At 34.6% G+C, this 16039-nt stretch overlaps 2 protein-coding genes across 2 annotated transcripts; both read left to right on the top strand.

Moving 5' to 3' along the window:
- The first annotated feature begins 4075 nt into the window (after positions 1–4075).
- On the top strand, positions 4076–6674 carry LOC131599176 (uncharacterized). The gene is made up of 5 exons (XM_058871622.1): positions 4076–4151; positions 4253–4784; positions 4944–5219; positions 6024–6546; positions 6669–6674. Exons 1-5 carry the CDS (start codon positions 4076–4078, stop codon positions 6672–6674), a joined length of 1413 nt encoding a protein of 470 aa, XP_058727605.1.
- Positions 6675–8136: 1462 nt separating this feature from the next.
- On the top strand, positions 8137–10672 carry LOC131599168 (uncharacterized). The gene is made up of 5 exons (XM_058871616.1): positions 8137–8583; positions 8698–8949; positions 9274–9771; positions 9967–10125; positions 10661–10672. The coding sequence occupies exons 1-5, from the start codon at positions 8137–8139 to the stop codon at positions 10670–10672; spliced, it is 1368 nt and encodes a 455-aa protein (XP_058727599.1).
- The last annotated feature ends 5367 nt before the right edge of the window (positions 10673–16039 follow it).

Here is a 16039-nt window from a genome sequence, read left to right as displayed (position 1 = left end):
CTTGCAAATTTTGGTATTTTGGAAGATTTTTATGTGCTATACTACATAAAAGTCACGAAGTTCGTGAAACTTGCAAATTCTTGTATTTTGAAAGATTTCCGTGTGCTATACTAAATAAAAGTCACGAAGTTTTTTAAACTTTTTAAATTTGGTCTTTTGGAAGAATTTCGTGTGATATAATACATAAAAGTCATGAAGTTCGTTAAACTTGGAAATTTTAATATTTTGGAAGATTTCTGTGTACTATATATACTACATAAAAGTCATGAAGTTTGTTAAACTTGCAAAATTTAGTCATTTGGAAGATTTATGTGTGCTATATACCACGTAAAAGTCCTGAAATTTGTAACACTTGCAAAATTTTGACTTTTCGAATATTTTTGTGTGCTATACTACATAAAAGTCACGAAGTTCGTTAAACTTGGAGATTTTAATATTTTGGAAGTTTTCCGTGTACTTTACAATACTACAAAAAAGTCATGAGTTTTGTTAAACTTGCAAAATTTAGTCATTTGGAAGATTTTCGTGTGCTATATACTGCGTAAAATACCTGAAGTTTGTAAAACTTGCAAAATTTGGTCTTTTGGAATATTTTTGTGTACTTCACTACATAAAAGTTACCAAGTTTGTTAAACTTGCAAATTTTGGTATTTTGGAAGATTTTTGTGTGCTATACTCCATAAAAGTCAGGAAGTTTGTTAAACTTTTATACATTGTTATTTTAGAAGTTTTTTGTGTGCACTACTACATAAAAGTCACGTAGTTCGTTAAACTTGCAAAATTTGGTATTTTCGAAGATTTTTGTGTGCTATACTACATAAAAGTCCCGAAGTTCGTTAAACTTGCAAATTTTAATATTTTAGACGTTCTTTGTGTGTTATACTACATAAAAGTCATGAAGTTTATTAAACTTGCAAATTTTGGTATTTTGGAAGATTTTTGTGTGCTATACTACATAAAAGTCACGAAGTTCGTGAAACTTGCAAATTCATGTATTTTAAAAGATTTTCGTGTGCTATACTACATAAAAGTCACGAAGTTTTTTAAACTTTTAAAATTTGGTCTTTTGGAAGAATTTCGTGTGATATAGTACATAAAAGTCTCGAAGTTGTTAAACTTGGAAATTTTAATATTTTGGAAGTTTTCCGTGTACTATATACTACAAAAAAGTCATGAGTTTTGTTAAACTTGAAAAACTTAGTCATTTGGAAGATTTTCGTGTGCTATATACTGCGTAAAAGACCTGAAATTTGTAAAACTTGCAAAATTTGGTCTTTTGGAATATTTTTGTGTACTACACTACATAAATGTTACAAAGTTTGTTAAACTTTCAACTTTTTGTATTTTGGAAGATTTTTGTGTGCTATAGTCCATAAAAGTCAGGAAGTTTGTTAAACTTTTATACATTGGTATTTTGGAAGTTTTTTATGTGCACTACTACATAAAAGTCACGAAGTTCGTTAAACTTGCAAAATTTGGTATTTTCGAAGATTTTTGTGTGCTATACTACATAAAAGTCACGAAGTTTGTTAAACTTGCAAATTTTAATATTTTGGACGATCTTTGTGTGCTATACTACATAAAGGTCATGAAGTTTATTAAATTTGAAAAATTTAGTCATTTGGAAGATTTTCGTGTGCTATATACTACGTAAAAGACCTGAAGTTTGTAAAACTTGCAAAATTTGGTCTTTTGGAATATTTTTATGTACTACACTACATAAAAGTTACGAAGTTTGTTAAACTTGCAAATTTTTGTATTTTGGAAGATTTTTGTGTGCTATACTCCATAAAAGTCAGGAAGTTTGTTAAACTTTTATACATTGGTATTTTAGAAGTTTTTTGTGTGCACTACTAAATAAAAGTCACGAAGTTCGTTAAACTAGCATAATTTCGTATTTTCGAAGATTTTTGTGTGCTATACTACATAAAAGTCACGAAGTTCGTTAAACTTGCAAATTTTAATATTTTGGACGATCTTTGTGTGCAATACTTCATAAAAGTCATGAAGTTTATTAAACTTGCAAATTTTGGTATTTTGGAAGATTTTTGTGTGCTATACTACATAAAAGTCACGAAGTTCGTTAAACTTGCAAATGTTTGTATTTTGAAAGATTTTTGTGCGCTATACTACATAAAAGTCACGAAGTTTTTTAAACTCTCAAAGTTTGGTCTTTTGGACCAATTTCGTGTGACATCGTACATAAAAGTCACGAAGTTGTTAAATTGGAAATTTTAATATTTTGGAAGTTTTCCGTGTGTAGATGTTGTTGATTGGCTGTATTTTTTGGTAAAACAAATAGTGTCTTTATCATGTCAAATCTGGTGTCATGACATGCATTATTCTGTTATGAAGTTCTCCTTGTGCAGGCCTTTACCTGATGTCAAGGCCGATGTCATGACATCCGAAGCTGCTGTGTTTTATTCTGTTCTAGTTATGGTTATATGATCTGTTAAGACACTGTGCGCCTTTTTTTTTGGAAACATTGGATATTGATTTGATTCAGGACAACATTATGCGCTGTTATTCATAGGATCTTTGTTTTATGGAAATAGTTTTAATTAGGTTTAAAACTAATATTGGATCCAAGGCCCAGCTGCTGCAAGGTTATTTATAACAGTTGAAGAAGCTGCTGACTGCATGGTTTTAGGGTTTGCCGTCCAGAAGTTTGTTGCAGTTTTTCGTTAATTCCTAGTTTTCTTGTAAGCCAAACAATCATCATGGTTGTCTTGGTCTAGGTGTTTTCGTGTTGTAATAGGTACTTGAAGCTTTTAAGCAAGAGTACCATTGTACTTGATTGAAGCTTTTAAGCAAGATCAAGTTGTGTCTTTGAAGTGTGTCTTCTTTTTATATGTGTTGCATGTTTGTCATCACTGCTGTGGTTGAGGGGGAGCGAGAAGGATCCCAAATCTAAGTTGCTTAGATTGAAGTTGCATTGGGTAGTTATTAAGTGAAAGGTGTAGTTTTGTTGTGTATTACTCTGAATTGATACTACTTATAGTGGACTTCCTCCCTGGCTTGGTAGCCCCCAGACGTAGGTGTTTTTGCACCGAACTGGGTTAACAAATCACTTGTGTTATTTGTTTTCTTTCCTGTTCATATTTTTAGTTTTGTTCAGATAGTTGATGTCGTGACATCCTGTTCGACATCACGTGTCTGATTCCAGAATTTCAATTGGCATCAGAGCAGGCACCCTGCCTGTTTTTACTGGGTGAGATCTAGGGACAGTATTTTTCTGGTATTATGGACAAAGAAGGTGGTGGATATGGGATTAGACCACCCATTCTGGATGGCTCTAATTATGATTATTGGAAACCTCGCATGGTGGCTTTTCTGAAATCCGTGGATAGTAAAGCATGGAGAGCTGTGAACAAAGGATGGGAACATCCTGTTATTACTGAAAAGGATGGCAAGAAAACTCTTAAACCAGAGGAAGAATGGGACAAAGATGAAGAGGCATTGGCGCTTGGCAACTCTAAAGCCTTAAATGCTTTATTCAATGGAATTGACAAGAATATATTCAGATTGGTACACCAGTGTGAACTAGCCAAAGATGTCTGGGATACCCTCAAGACTACTCATGAGGGCACCTCCAAAGTGAAGATGTCAAGACTTCAACTGCTAACTACAAAGTTTGAAAATCTAAGGATGAGAGATGATGAAAGTATTAAGGATTTTCATATGAATATACTTGATATTGCTAATACCTCAGGAGCCTTGGGAGAGAAAATGTCTGATGAAAAGCTGGTGAGAAAAATTCTTAGATCTCTACCTAAGAGATTTGATATGAAAGTTACAGCTATAGAAGAGGCACAGGACATCAGCAAAATGAAGGTAGAAGAGTTAATTGGATCTCTTCAAACCTTTGAGATGGGAATCAGTGAAAATTCTGAAAAGAAGAACAAAAGTATAGCTTTTGTGTCCAACTCTCAAGAAGAACTAGAGGAAAGTAGAGAAGAGAATCTATCTGAATCTATAGCTATGCTTGGTAAACAATTTAACAAAATTATAAGAAGAATGGATCAGAAGCCAAGACCAAATGTCAAGAACATCTCATCTGACACGAATAGATCCTATGACTCAAGTAGAAGAGCTAAACCTGAAGAAAAATATAATCACAGCAAAGGAATTCAATGCCATGGATGTGAAGGGTATGGACATATTATAGCTGAATGTCCTACTTACCTCAAGAAACAAAAGAAAGGACTGTCAGTCTCCTGGTCAGATGAAGATTCTGGAAGTGACTTTGAAGAAGAATCAGCCAAACATGTCACAGCCTTCACTGGTGTCTGCAATTCTGATGAAGACTCTAGTGATGATGAGCTAACCTTTGAAGAACTGGCAGCATCCTATAGAAAGCTGTGTATCAGAAGTGCTGAAGTATGTCAACAAAGTGAAAAGCAGAAGAAGTACATAGCTCAGCTGGAGGCTGATAACAAAGGCTTTAGTAAAACAATATCTGAACTAAACAATGAAATTATCATGCTACAATCCAAACTCGATCAGATGTCAAAATCTGTAAAGATGTTGAATAGTGGCTCAGATATGCTGGATGAGATTCTGCAGATTGGAAAGAGTTCAGGAGATATGTCTGGTATAGGTTTTGTTGGTACAAAGAAACCTTCCCAGGATGGGAACAGGATTAAACCTGAAACTGAGATGTTGAACCCGATGTCAAGACATGCGACCCAACATCAAGACAGAAGTATAATGAAGAGAAAATTTCAAAGATGGAGATGTCATCACTGTGGAAGATTTGGACACATCAAACCCTTTTGCTTCAGGTTATATGGATACCCAGATCAAGCTCCTTACTACAGACCTAAACAAGTCATGCCCATCCAAAAGCCACAATGGATACCCAAAAACATGGCTTTAATAGCTCATACATCTCTTAGAGTATCAGCCAAAGAAGATTGGTACTTTGACAGTGGATGTTCTAGACACATGACTGGAATCAAGAATCTACTTGTGGATATCAGAAGCCATGCTACTAGCTATGTTACCTTTGGTGATGGAGCTAAAGGAGAAATCAAGGGAGTTGGTAAACTGAACTGCTCAGGAGTTCCAAATCTGGAAGGTGTATTACTGGTCAAAGGATTGACTGCTAATCTCATAAGTATTAGTCAACTTTGTGACCAAGGATACCAAGTTAACTTCACTAGAGCTGAGTGTGTGGTCACTGATGAAGGGAAGAATGTAATAATGAGAGGAGTCAGGTCCAAAGACAACTGTTACTTATGGACATCTCATGAGACTAATTACTCATCTGTACACTCTAAAGAAGAAGAAGCAAAGCTGTGGCATCAAAAACTTGGTCATCTTCATCTAAGAGGTATGAAAAAGATTATCTCTACAGAAGCTGTGAGAGGAATTCCCAAGTTACAAATTGATGAAGGAAGAATTTGTGGTGAATGTCAGGTTGGAAAACAAACCAGGATGTCACATCCAAAGGTTAGACATCTGACCACTTACAGGGTTCTTGAACTGCTTCACATGGACCTGATGGGACCTATGTAAATGGAAAGCCTTGGGGGAAAGAAGTATGCCTATGTGGTTGTGGATGACTACTCCAGATACACCTGGATAAACTTCATTAGAGAAAAGTCAGATGTGTTTGATGTCTTCAAAGACCTGTGTCAGAGAATTCAGAGAGAAAAGGAAAATGATGTTGTAAGAATCAGAAGTGATCATGGAAAGGAATTTGAGAATCAAAAATTTGCTGATTTTTGCTCCTCTGAAGGTATACACCATGAGTTCTCCTCTCCTATCACTCCACAGCAAAATGGAGTTGTTGAAAGGAAAAACAGAACTATTCAAGAATCAGCAAGAGCCATGATTCATGCTAAGAAACTTCCTATTCATTTCTGGGCTGAAGCTATGAATACTGCCTGTTATGTTCATAATAGAGTTACCTTAAGGAAATGAACTGCTACCACCTTATATGAGATCTGGAAGGGAAGAAAACCCACTGTCAAATACTTCCATGTGTTTGGTAGTAAGTGTTACATTCTGGTTGATAGAGATCACAGAAGAAAAATGGATTCTAAGAGTGATGAAGGGATTTTTCTTGGGTACTCTACAAACAGCAGAGCCTATAGAGTTTTCAACTCAAGAACTAGGGTAATCATGGAATCTATAAATGTGGTGGTTGATGATGAACACAAACAAGCAGATGTCACATATGATGTTGGAACATTCTGGGAACAAGCAGCTGAAGACTCTAGAAAAGAAGATGAGTGCAGGCCCTCTGCTGCAAAATCTGAAGCTGAACTCTCTAACAAAGGACCTTCCATAAGAATCCAAAAGGATCATCCTAGTGAACTTATTATAGGAGATCCCAATAGTGGAGTAGTTACAAGGTCAAGAGAGCAAGTATCAAACTCCTGCTTTGTATCAAAAACTGAACCTAAGAATGTTAAGGAGGCTTTGACAGATGAGTTTTGGATTAATGCTATGCAAGAGGAATTATGCCAGTTTGAAAGGAATGAAGTATGGGAGCTGGTTCCAAGACCACAAAATTCTAATGTCATTGGAACAAAATGGGTCTACAAGAATAAGTCAGATGAACTGGGAACTATAATCAGAAATAAAGCAAGGTTAGTTGCTCAAGGATACACTCAAGTTGAGGGAGTTAAATTTGATGAAACTTTTGCTCCTGTTGCCAGACTTGAGTCAATTAGGCTGTTGTTAGGGGTTGCATGCATTCTGAAATTCAAACTATACCAGATGGATGTGAAGAGTGCTTTCTTGAATGGATATTTGAATGAGGAAGTCTATGTAGAACAACCTAAAGGTTTTGCAGATCCAAACCATCCTGATCATGTGTACAAATTAAGAAAAGCTCTTTATGGTCTGAAACAAGCCCCTAGAGCTTGGTATGAGAGACTAACTGAGTTTCTTACTAGCAATGGATACAGGAAAGGAGGGATAGATAAAACTCTTTTTGTTAAAGATGAAGGAGGAAAGATTCTGATAGCTCAAATCTATGTGGATGATATTGTATTTGGTGGGATGTCAGACAAGATGACTAGACATTTTGTTGAGCAGATGCAATCTGAATTTGAAATGAGTCTAGTTGGAGAATTAACTTATTTTCTTGGGCTGCAAGTCAAACAGATGGAAGACTCAATCTTTCTTTCTCAGAGCAAGTATGCTAGAAACATTGTCAAAAAGTTTGGAATGGAAAATGCTACTCACAAAAGGACACCAGCACCTACTCATTTGAAACTGTCCAAAGATGAAAAGGGAACTAGTGTTGATCAAAGTTTATACAGAAGCATGATAGGAAGTCTGTTGTACCTTACAGCCAGTAGACCTGATATTGCCTTTGCTGTTGGGGTATGTGCTAGGTATCAAGCAGAACCCAAAGTCAGTCACATAAATCAAGTCAAGAGAATAATGAAATATGTGAATGGTACCTGTGAGTATGGAATGCTTTACTCTCATGGATGTGAACCCATTCTCACTGGATATTGTGATGCAGATTGGGCTGGAAGTGCTGATGACAGAAAAAGTACTTTAGGAGGATGCTTCTTTTTGGGAAATAATCTTATTTCATGGTTCAGCAAGAAACAAAACTGTGTGTCCTTATCCACTGCTGAAGCAGAATATATTGCAGCAGGAAGTAGCTGTTCTCAACTTGTTTGGATGAAACAAATGTTATCCGAATACAATGTCACACAAGATGTCATGACAATATATTGTGACAACTTAAGTGCCATCAACATTTCAAAGAATCCCATTCAGCACAGCAGGACCAAGCATATTGATATTAGACACCACTACATTAGAGATCTTGTTGAGGACAAAATAATTGGCTTGGAACATGTTGCTACAAACCTTCAACTTGCTGACATTTTCACAAAAGCCTTAGATGCAAATCAATTTGAAAATCTAAGAAATAAATTAGGCATTTGTCTATGTGAAGGATTATAGCAATTAATTAGGTGTGGGGCCAGCATTATTTCTCTCTCCAAATATTTGCTATCATTACACATTAAAGTGGAGTTTCCCCCTCTTTTACATCTTGTCCAAACGGTTTCCATTCCTCCAAAACCTAACTTCAGCACTCACGCAACCTCTCTGTGTCATTGCATTCACAAACCTCTCGTCAGATTTCCATTCTCTCTCATCATGTCTCAAAGTACTCCCTCAAAGCAATTGTCTCCTTCCTCTGAAAAAGCATCGGAGTCTAGGGCACCAAATGTGGTGATTGATCAAGATGTCGTGTTGAATGTCGCACCATTAAACGCTGTTCCTGCTTCCGATCCTGTTCGCAGTCAACCAAGAAAGATGCATGCAAGAAAATCAACCGGAGGATCTGTTCCAGAAACTTTTTCTGTCCAGGGTAGAGAGGGCTCTTCTTATGTTCATAATGTGATTGCAAATATTGTCACCAGAATCTTGAATGAAGGGCACAAGGTTGATGGAATATCTGTTCCTCTAGCCCAAATGCCTGCTTCCGAGAACATCCAAGATGATCAAGGTGAGCAAGATGATGCTAGCAAAGATCAGGATAATGTTGAGACATCTGCTGATAAAAATGATGAGACCCCTGTTGCTAAAGATGTTGAGACATCTGTTGATAATGATGAGACCCCTGTTGCCAAAGATGTTGAAACATCTGAAGCTATCAATGTTGAAGCATCTGGTACCAAAGATGATGAGACTCTTGAATCTGAGAAAGATGAAGAGATTCCTGCTGTTCCTGCTGAGAAAGATGCAAGCCCTAATGTGCATGATGTGGTGGATCTAGATGATCTTGATGATCCTATTGATATTGCTGATGATGACCTCATCTCCAGCATCTCCAACAGGGTCAAGGCTCGTAAGGGAAAGCAAGTTGGTGAGCAATATCCTCTCAAGCCACAGGTTACTCCTCTGAAGACTGTTACTAAAGAAAAGATGAAGAAAGTTCCCTCTGGACCTTCAAAGTCTGGAAGCAAAGTTAGTGTGAAGAAGAGGAAGGAAAGAAGCGTTTCTGACTCTGAAGCTGATGTCCCAAGCGATGTCCCTGACATCCCCTCCAAGAAGAAGATTGCTGTTACTAAATCTGCCACAAAGGTCCGTGATGTTCCTTTGGATAACATATATCTGCACTATGCTTCTAATGCAATCCAGTGGAAATTTGTGTATCAAAGAAGGCTGGCCCTAGAAAGAGAATTAGCAAATGATGCTCTGGAAAATCAAGAGGTCATGCAGCTAATCAAGTCTGCAGGTTTTATTAGGATTGTTTCTCAATTCTCTAAATGTTATGAAATGCTTGTGAAGGAGTTTATTGTCAATTTGTCTCAAGACTGTGCTGATGGTAGAACAGATGATTTTCATAAAGTTTATGTTAGAAGAAAATGCATAGAATTTTCTCCTACTGCTATAAACCACTATCTAGGTAGAAATGCTGAAGCTCAACCTGAGTTTGAAGTAACTGATAATGAGGTTTGCAAAACCATCACTGGGGGTAAGGTTAAAAAGTGGCCCATCAAAAGTAAACTGTCTGCTAGTCTCTTGACTGTCAAGTATGCTCTGCTGCATAAAATTGGTGCTGCCAACTGGGTGCCCACCAATCACACATCTACCATTGCTGTTGGCTTAGGTAGATTCATTTATGCTATAGGGACCAAGACTGTGTTTGACTATGGGACCTATATTTTTGATCAGACTATGAGACATGCTGGTACCTCTGCCACTAAGCTTCCTATTGCCTTTCCATCCCTAATATGTGGAATCATCCTAAAGCAATACCCTGGCATCTTGAAAGCTAAAGATTCTGTCTGCAAGAGGGAAAGTGCTTTGACTTTTCACTACAAGCTGCTTCAAAGGACTGATGCCTCAACATCTGCTGGGACATCTCAAACTAGCAAGTCTGTGAGCAAAGCCTCTCTTATAGCTGAGCTGAAGGAGACCTGCAAAGAACTGGAAAATAGGAAGATGAAGCTTGAACAGCTTATACAAAGTCTTGAGCAGTCTGCTGATAGTGGTGATGATCATGCTGCTGGTGGTGATGGTGAGAAGATGGATGCTGATAGTGATGATGAATATAAGGCTGAGGATGATGAGGATGCTGATGCCCAGACTAGTAGCTCCAGTGATGTGGAGATGAGTGAGGAGGATGATGAAGATACTGCTGGCTCTGAAGATTAAATCTTCATCTGAAGTTTGGCTCCTTTTGTGGCTAGAAAGGGGGAGTGATAGATGATATTTGCTGTTTGTTGCTGATGATATTTGGTTGTTGCTGTTTGTTGCTGGTTTTCTTTTTGGTTCTTGTTTTTGATTTTTTTTTGGTTCTGGTTCCTGTAATGGTTGTTTCCTGATATTTTTGGATATTATGGTTGTTTCTCTGGATCCCCTTGTCTTGACAAGTGATATTCTGTTACTGTTGAATCCTTGGATGTACTTCTAAATTTCTGATGATTAATCAAGCAGGATGTTGTTGGCTAACAGAATTTATTTTTCTGGATCCTTGTTACTATTGGCTGCTGCGTGTACTCTAATCTCTTATGGTATCATCTATTGTTGTTTTAGCCAAAAATTCGCCAAAGGGGGAGTTTGTAGATGTTGTTAATTGGCTGTATTTTTTGGTAAAACAAATAGTGTCTTTATCATGTCAAATCTGGTGTCATGACATGCATTATTCTGTTATGAAGTTCTCCTTGTGCAGGCCTTTACCTGATGTCAAGGCCGATGTCATGACATCCGAAGCTGCTGTGTTTTATTCTGTTCTAGTTATGGTTATATGATCTGTTAAGACACTGTGCGCCTTTTTTTTTGGAAACATTGGATATTGATTTGATTCAGGACAACATTATGCGCTGTTATTCATAGGATCTTTGTTTTATGGAAATAGTTTTAATTAGGTTTAAAACTAATATTGGATCCAAGGCCCAGCTGCTGCAAGGTTATTTATAACAGTTGAAGAAGCTGCTGACTGCATGGTTTTAGGGTTTGCCGTCCAGAAGTTTGTTGCAGTTTTTCGTTAATTCCTAGTTTTCTTGTAAGCCAAACAATCATCATGGTTGTCTTGGTCTAGGTGTTTTCGTGTTGTAATAGGTACTTGAAGCTTTTAAGCAAGAGTACCATTGTACTTGATTGAAGCTTTTAAGCAAGATCAAGTTGTGTCTTTGAAGTGTGTCTTCTTTTTATATGTGTTGCATGTTTGTCATCACTGCTGTGGTTGAGGGGGAGCGAGAAGGATCCCAAATCTAAGTTGCTTAGATTGAAGTTGCATTGGGTAGTTATTAAGTGAAAGGTGTAGTCTTGTTGTGTATTACTCTGAATTGATACTACTTATAGTGGACTTCCTCCCTGGCTTGGTAGCCCCCAGACGTAGGTGTTTTTGCACCGAACTGGGTTAACAAATCACTTGTGTTATTTGTTTTCTTTCCTGTTCATATTTTTAGTTTTGTTCAGATAGTTGATGTCGTGACATCCTGTTCGACATCACGTGTCTGATTCCAGAATTTCACCGTGTACTATATAATACTACAAAAAAGTCATGAGTTTTGTTAAACTTGCAAAATTTAGTCATTTGGAAGATTTTCGTGTGCTATATACTACGTAAAAGACCCGAAGTTTGTAAAACTTGCAAAATTTGGTCGTTTGGAATATTTTTGTGTACTACACTACATAAAAGTTAGCAAGTTAGTTAAACTTGCAAATTTTTGTATTTTGGAAGATTTTTGGGTGCTATACTCCATAAAAGTCAGGAAGTTTGTTAAACTTTTATACATTGGTATTTTGGAAGTTTTTTGTGTGCACTACTCCATAAAAGTCACGAAGTTCGTTAAACTTGCAAAATTTGGTATTTTCGAAGATTTTTGTGTGCTATACTACATAAAAGTCACGAAGTTCGTTAAACTTGCAAATTTTAATATTTTGGACGATCTTTGTGTGCTATACTACATAAAAGTCACGAAGTTTATAAAACTTACAAATTTTAGTATTTTGGAAGATTTTTGTGTGCTATACTACATAAAAGTCACGAAGTTCGTGAAACTTGCAAATTCTTGTATTTTGAAAGATTTTCGTGTGCTATACTATATAAAAGTCACGAAGTTTTTTAAACTTTTAAAACTTGGTCTTTTAGAAGAATTTCGTGTGATATAGTACATAAAAGTCACGAAGTTCGTTAAACTTGGAAATTTTAATATTTTGGAAGATTTCCGTGTACTATATACTACATAAAAGTCATGAAGTTTGTTAAACTTTCAATATTTAGTCTTTTGGAATATTTTCGTGTGATATATATACTACGTAAAAGTCCTGAAATTTGTAAAACTTGCAAAATTTTGTCTTTTCGAATATATTTGTGTGATATACTACATAAAAGTCCCGAAGTTCGTTAAACTTGCAAACGTTTGTATTTTGAAAGATTTTCTTGCGCTATACTACATAAAAGTCACGAAGTTTTTTAAACTGTCAAAATTTGGTCTTTTGGACAAATTTCTTGTGATATAGTACATAAAAGTCACGAAGTTGTTAAACTTGGAATTTTTAATATTTGGGAAGTTTTCCGTGTATTATATAATACTACAAAAAAGTCATGAGTTTTTTTAAACTTGCAAAATTTAGTCATTTGGAAGATTTTTGTGTGCTATATACTGCGTAAAAGACCTTAAGTTTGTAAAACTTGCAAAATTTGGTCTTTTGGAATATTTTTGTGTACTACCCTACATAAAATTCACCAAGTTTGTTAAACTTACAAATTTTTGTATTTTGTAAGATTTTTGGGTGCTATACTCCATAAAAGTCCGGAAGCTTGTTAAACTTTAATACATTGGTATTTTGGAAGTTTTTTGTATGCACTACTACATAAAAGTCACGAAGTTCGTTAAACTTGTAAAATTTGGTATTTTCGAAGATTTTTTTGTGCCATACTACATAAAAGTCACGAAGTTCGTTAAACTTGCAAATTTTAATATTTTGGACGATCTTTGTGTGCTATACTACATAAAAGTCATGAAGTTTATTAAACTTGCAAATTCTGGTATTTTGGAAGATTTTTTGTGTGTTATACTACATAAAAGTCACGAAGTTCGTGAAGCTTGCAAATTCTTGTATTTTGTAAGATTTTCGTATGCTATACTACATAAAAGTCACAAAGTTTTTTGAACTTTTAAAATTTGGTCTTTTGGAAGAATTTCGTGTGATATAGTACATAAAAGTCACGAAGTTCGTTAAACTTGGAAATTTTAATATTTTGGAAGATTTCCGTGTACTACAACTACATAAAAGTCATGAAGTTTGGTAAACTTTCAAAATTTAGTCTTTTGGAAGATTTTCGTGTGCTATATACTACGTAAAAGTCTTGAAATTTGTAAAACTTGCAAAATTTTGTCTTTTTGAATATTTTTTGTGTGCTATACTACATAAAAGTCACGAAGTTCGTTAAACTTGCAAACGTTTGTATTTTGAAAGATTTTCGTGCGCTAAACTACATAAAAGTCACGAAGTTTTTTAAACAGTAAAAAATTGGTCTTTTGGACAAATTTCTTGTGATATAGTACATAAAAGTCACGAAGTTGTTAAACTTGGAAATTTTAATATTTTGGATGTTTTCCGTGTATTATATAATACTACAAAAAAGTCATGAGTTTTGTTAAACTTGCAAAATTTAGTCATTAGGAAGATTTTCGTGTGCTATATACTGCGTAAAAGACCTTAAGTTTGTAAAACTTGCAAAATTTGGTCTTTTGGAATATTTTTGTGTACTACACTATATAATAGTCACCAAGTTTGTTAAACTTACAAATTTTTGTATTTTGTAAGATTTTTGGGTGCTATACTCTATAAAAGTCCGGAAGCTTGTTAAACTTTTATACATTGGTATTTTGGAAGTTTTTTGTATGCACTACTACATAAAAGTCACGACGTTCGTTAAACTTGCAAAATTTGGTATTTTCGAAGATTTTTGTGTGCCATACTACATAAAAGTCATGAAGTTCGTTAAACTTGCAAATTTTAATATTTTGGACGATCTTTGTATGCTATACTACATAATATTTTGGAAGATTTTGTGTGTGTTATACTACATAAAAGTCACGAAGTTCGTGAAGCTTGCAAATTCTTGTATTTTGTAAGATTTTCGTATGCTATACTACATAAAAGACACAAAGTTTTTTGAACTTTTAAAATTTGGTCTTTTGGAAGAATTTCGTGTGATATAGTACATAAAAGTCACGAAGTTCGTTAAACTTGGAAATTTTAATATTTTGGAAGATTTACGTGTACTATATACTACATAAAAGTCATGAAGTTTGGTAAACTTTCAAAATTTACTCTTTTGGAAGATTTTCGTGTGCTATATATTACGTAAAAGTCTTGAAATTTGTAAAACTTGCAAAATTTTGTCTTTTCGAATATTTTTTGTGTGCTATACTACATAAATGTCACGAAGTTCGTTAAACTTGCAAACGTTTGTATTTTGAAAGATTTTCGTGCGCTAAACTACATAAAAGTCACGAAGTTTTATAAACTGTCAAAATTTGGTCTTTTGGATGAATTTCGTGTGATATACTACATAAAAGTCACGAAGTTGTTAAACTTGGAAATTTTAATATTTTGGAAGTTTTTCGTGTACTATATAATACTGCATAAAAGTCACGAAGTTTGTTAAACTTGCAAAATTTAGTCATTTGGAAGATTTTCGTGTGCTATATACTACGTAAAAGACCTGAAGTTTGTAAAACTTGCAAAATTTGGTCTTTTGGAATATTTTTGTGTACTACACTACATAAAAGTTACGAAGTTTGTTAAACGTGCAAATTTTGGTATTTTGGAAAATTTTTGTGTGCTATACTCCATAAAAGTCAGGAAGTTTGTTAAACTTTTATACATTGTTATTTTAGAAGTTTTTTGTGTGCACTACTACATAAAAGTCACGAAGTTCGTTAAACTTGCAAAATTTGGTATTTTCAAAGATTTTTGTGTGCTATAGACTACATAAAAGTCCCGAAGTTCGTTAAACTTGCAAGTTTTAATATATTGGACGATCTTTGTGTGCTATACTACATAAAAGTCATGAAGTTTATTAAACTTGTAAATTTTGGTGTTTTGGAAGATTTTTGTGTGCTATACTACATAAAAGTCACGAACTTCTTGAAACTTGAAAATTCTTGTAGTTTGAAAGATTTTCGTATGCTATACTACATAAAAGTCACGAAGTTTTTTAAACTTTTAAAATTTGGTCTTTTGGAAGAATATCGTGTGATATAGTACATAAAAGTCTCGATGTTGTTAAACTTGGAAATTTTAATATTTTGGAAGTTTTCCGTGTACTATATACTACAAAATAGTCATGAGTTTTGTTAAACTTGAAAAATTTAGTCATTTGGAAGATTTTCGTGTGCTATATACTACGTAAAAGTCCTGAAATTTGTAAAACTTGCAAAATTTTGTCTTTTCGAATATTTTTTGTGTGCTATACTATATAAAAGTAACGAAGTTCGTTAAACTTGCAAACGTTTGTATTTTGAAAGATTTTCTTGCGCTATACTACATAAAAGTCACGAAGTTTTTTAAACTGTCAAAATTTGGTCTTTTGGACAAATTTCTTGTGATATAGTACATAAAAGTCACGAAGTTGTTAAACTTGGAATTTTTAATATTTTGGAAGTTTTCCGTGTATTATGTAATACTACAAAAAAGTCATGAGTTTTGTTAAACTCGCAAAATTTAGTCATTTGGAAGATTTTCGTGTGCTATATACTACGTAAAAGACCTTATGTTTGTAAAACTTGCAAAATTTGGTCTATTGGAATATTTTTGTTTACTACACTACATAAATGTTACAAAGTTTGTTAAACTTTCAACTTTTTGTATTTTGGAAGATTTTTGTGTGCTATACTCCATAAAAGTCAGGAAGTTTGTTAAACTTTTATACATTGGTATTTTGGAAGTTTTTTGTGTGCACTACTACATAAAAGTCACGAAGTTCGTTAAACTTGCGAAATTTGGTATTTTCGAATATTTTTGTGTGCTATACTACATAAAAGTCACGAAGTTTGTTAAATTTGCAAACTTTAATATTTTGGACGATCTT

The sequence above is a fragment of the Vicia villosa genome, linkage group LG1 (genome assembly GCF_029867415.1).
Source record: "Vicia villosa cultivar HV-30 ecotype Madison, WI linkage group LG1, Vvil1.0, whole genome shotgun sequence".
Classification (NCBI taxonomy): Eukaryota; Viridiplantae; Streptophyta; class Magnoliopsida; order Fabales; family Fabaceae; genus Vicia; species Vicia villosa.
This window is presented reverse-complemented; position numbering and strand designations above follow the sequence as displayed.

Excerpts from the sequence above, each read along its gene's own strand:
- LOC131599176 (XM_058871622.1), top strand. The coding sequence starts at position 4,076 with ATGACTCAAGTAGAAGAGCTAAACCTGAAGAAAAATATAATCACAGCA. Across the intron at positions 4,152-4,252 it reads CAATGCCATGGATGTGAAGG|AAGAATCAGCCAAACATGTC; the intron begins GTATGGACATAT and ends GTGACTTTGAAG. Across the intron at positions 5,220-6,023 it reads GTAATAATGAGAGGAGTCAG|AGATCACAGAAGAAAAATGG; the intron begins GTCCAAAGACAA and ends TCTGGTTGATAG.
- LOC131599168 (XM_058871616.1), top strand. The coding sequence starts at position 8,137 with ATGTCTCAAAGTACTCCCTCAAAGCAATTGTCTCCTTCCTCTGAAAAA. Across the intron at positions 8,950-9,273 it reads CTTCAAAGTCTGGAAGCAAA|GAGTTTATTGTCAATTTGTC; the intron begins GTTAGTGTGAAG and ends ATGCTTGTGAAG. Across the intron at positions 9,772-9,966 it reads TCTTGAAAGCTAAAGATTCT|TCTGCTGATAGTGGTGATGA; the intron begins GTCTGCAAGAGG and ends AGTCTTGAGCAG.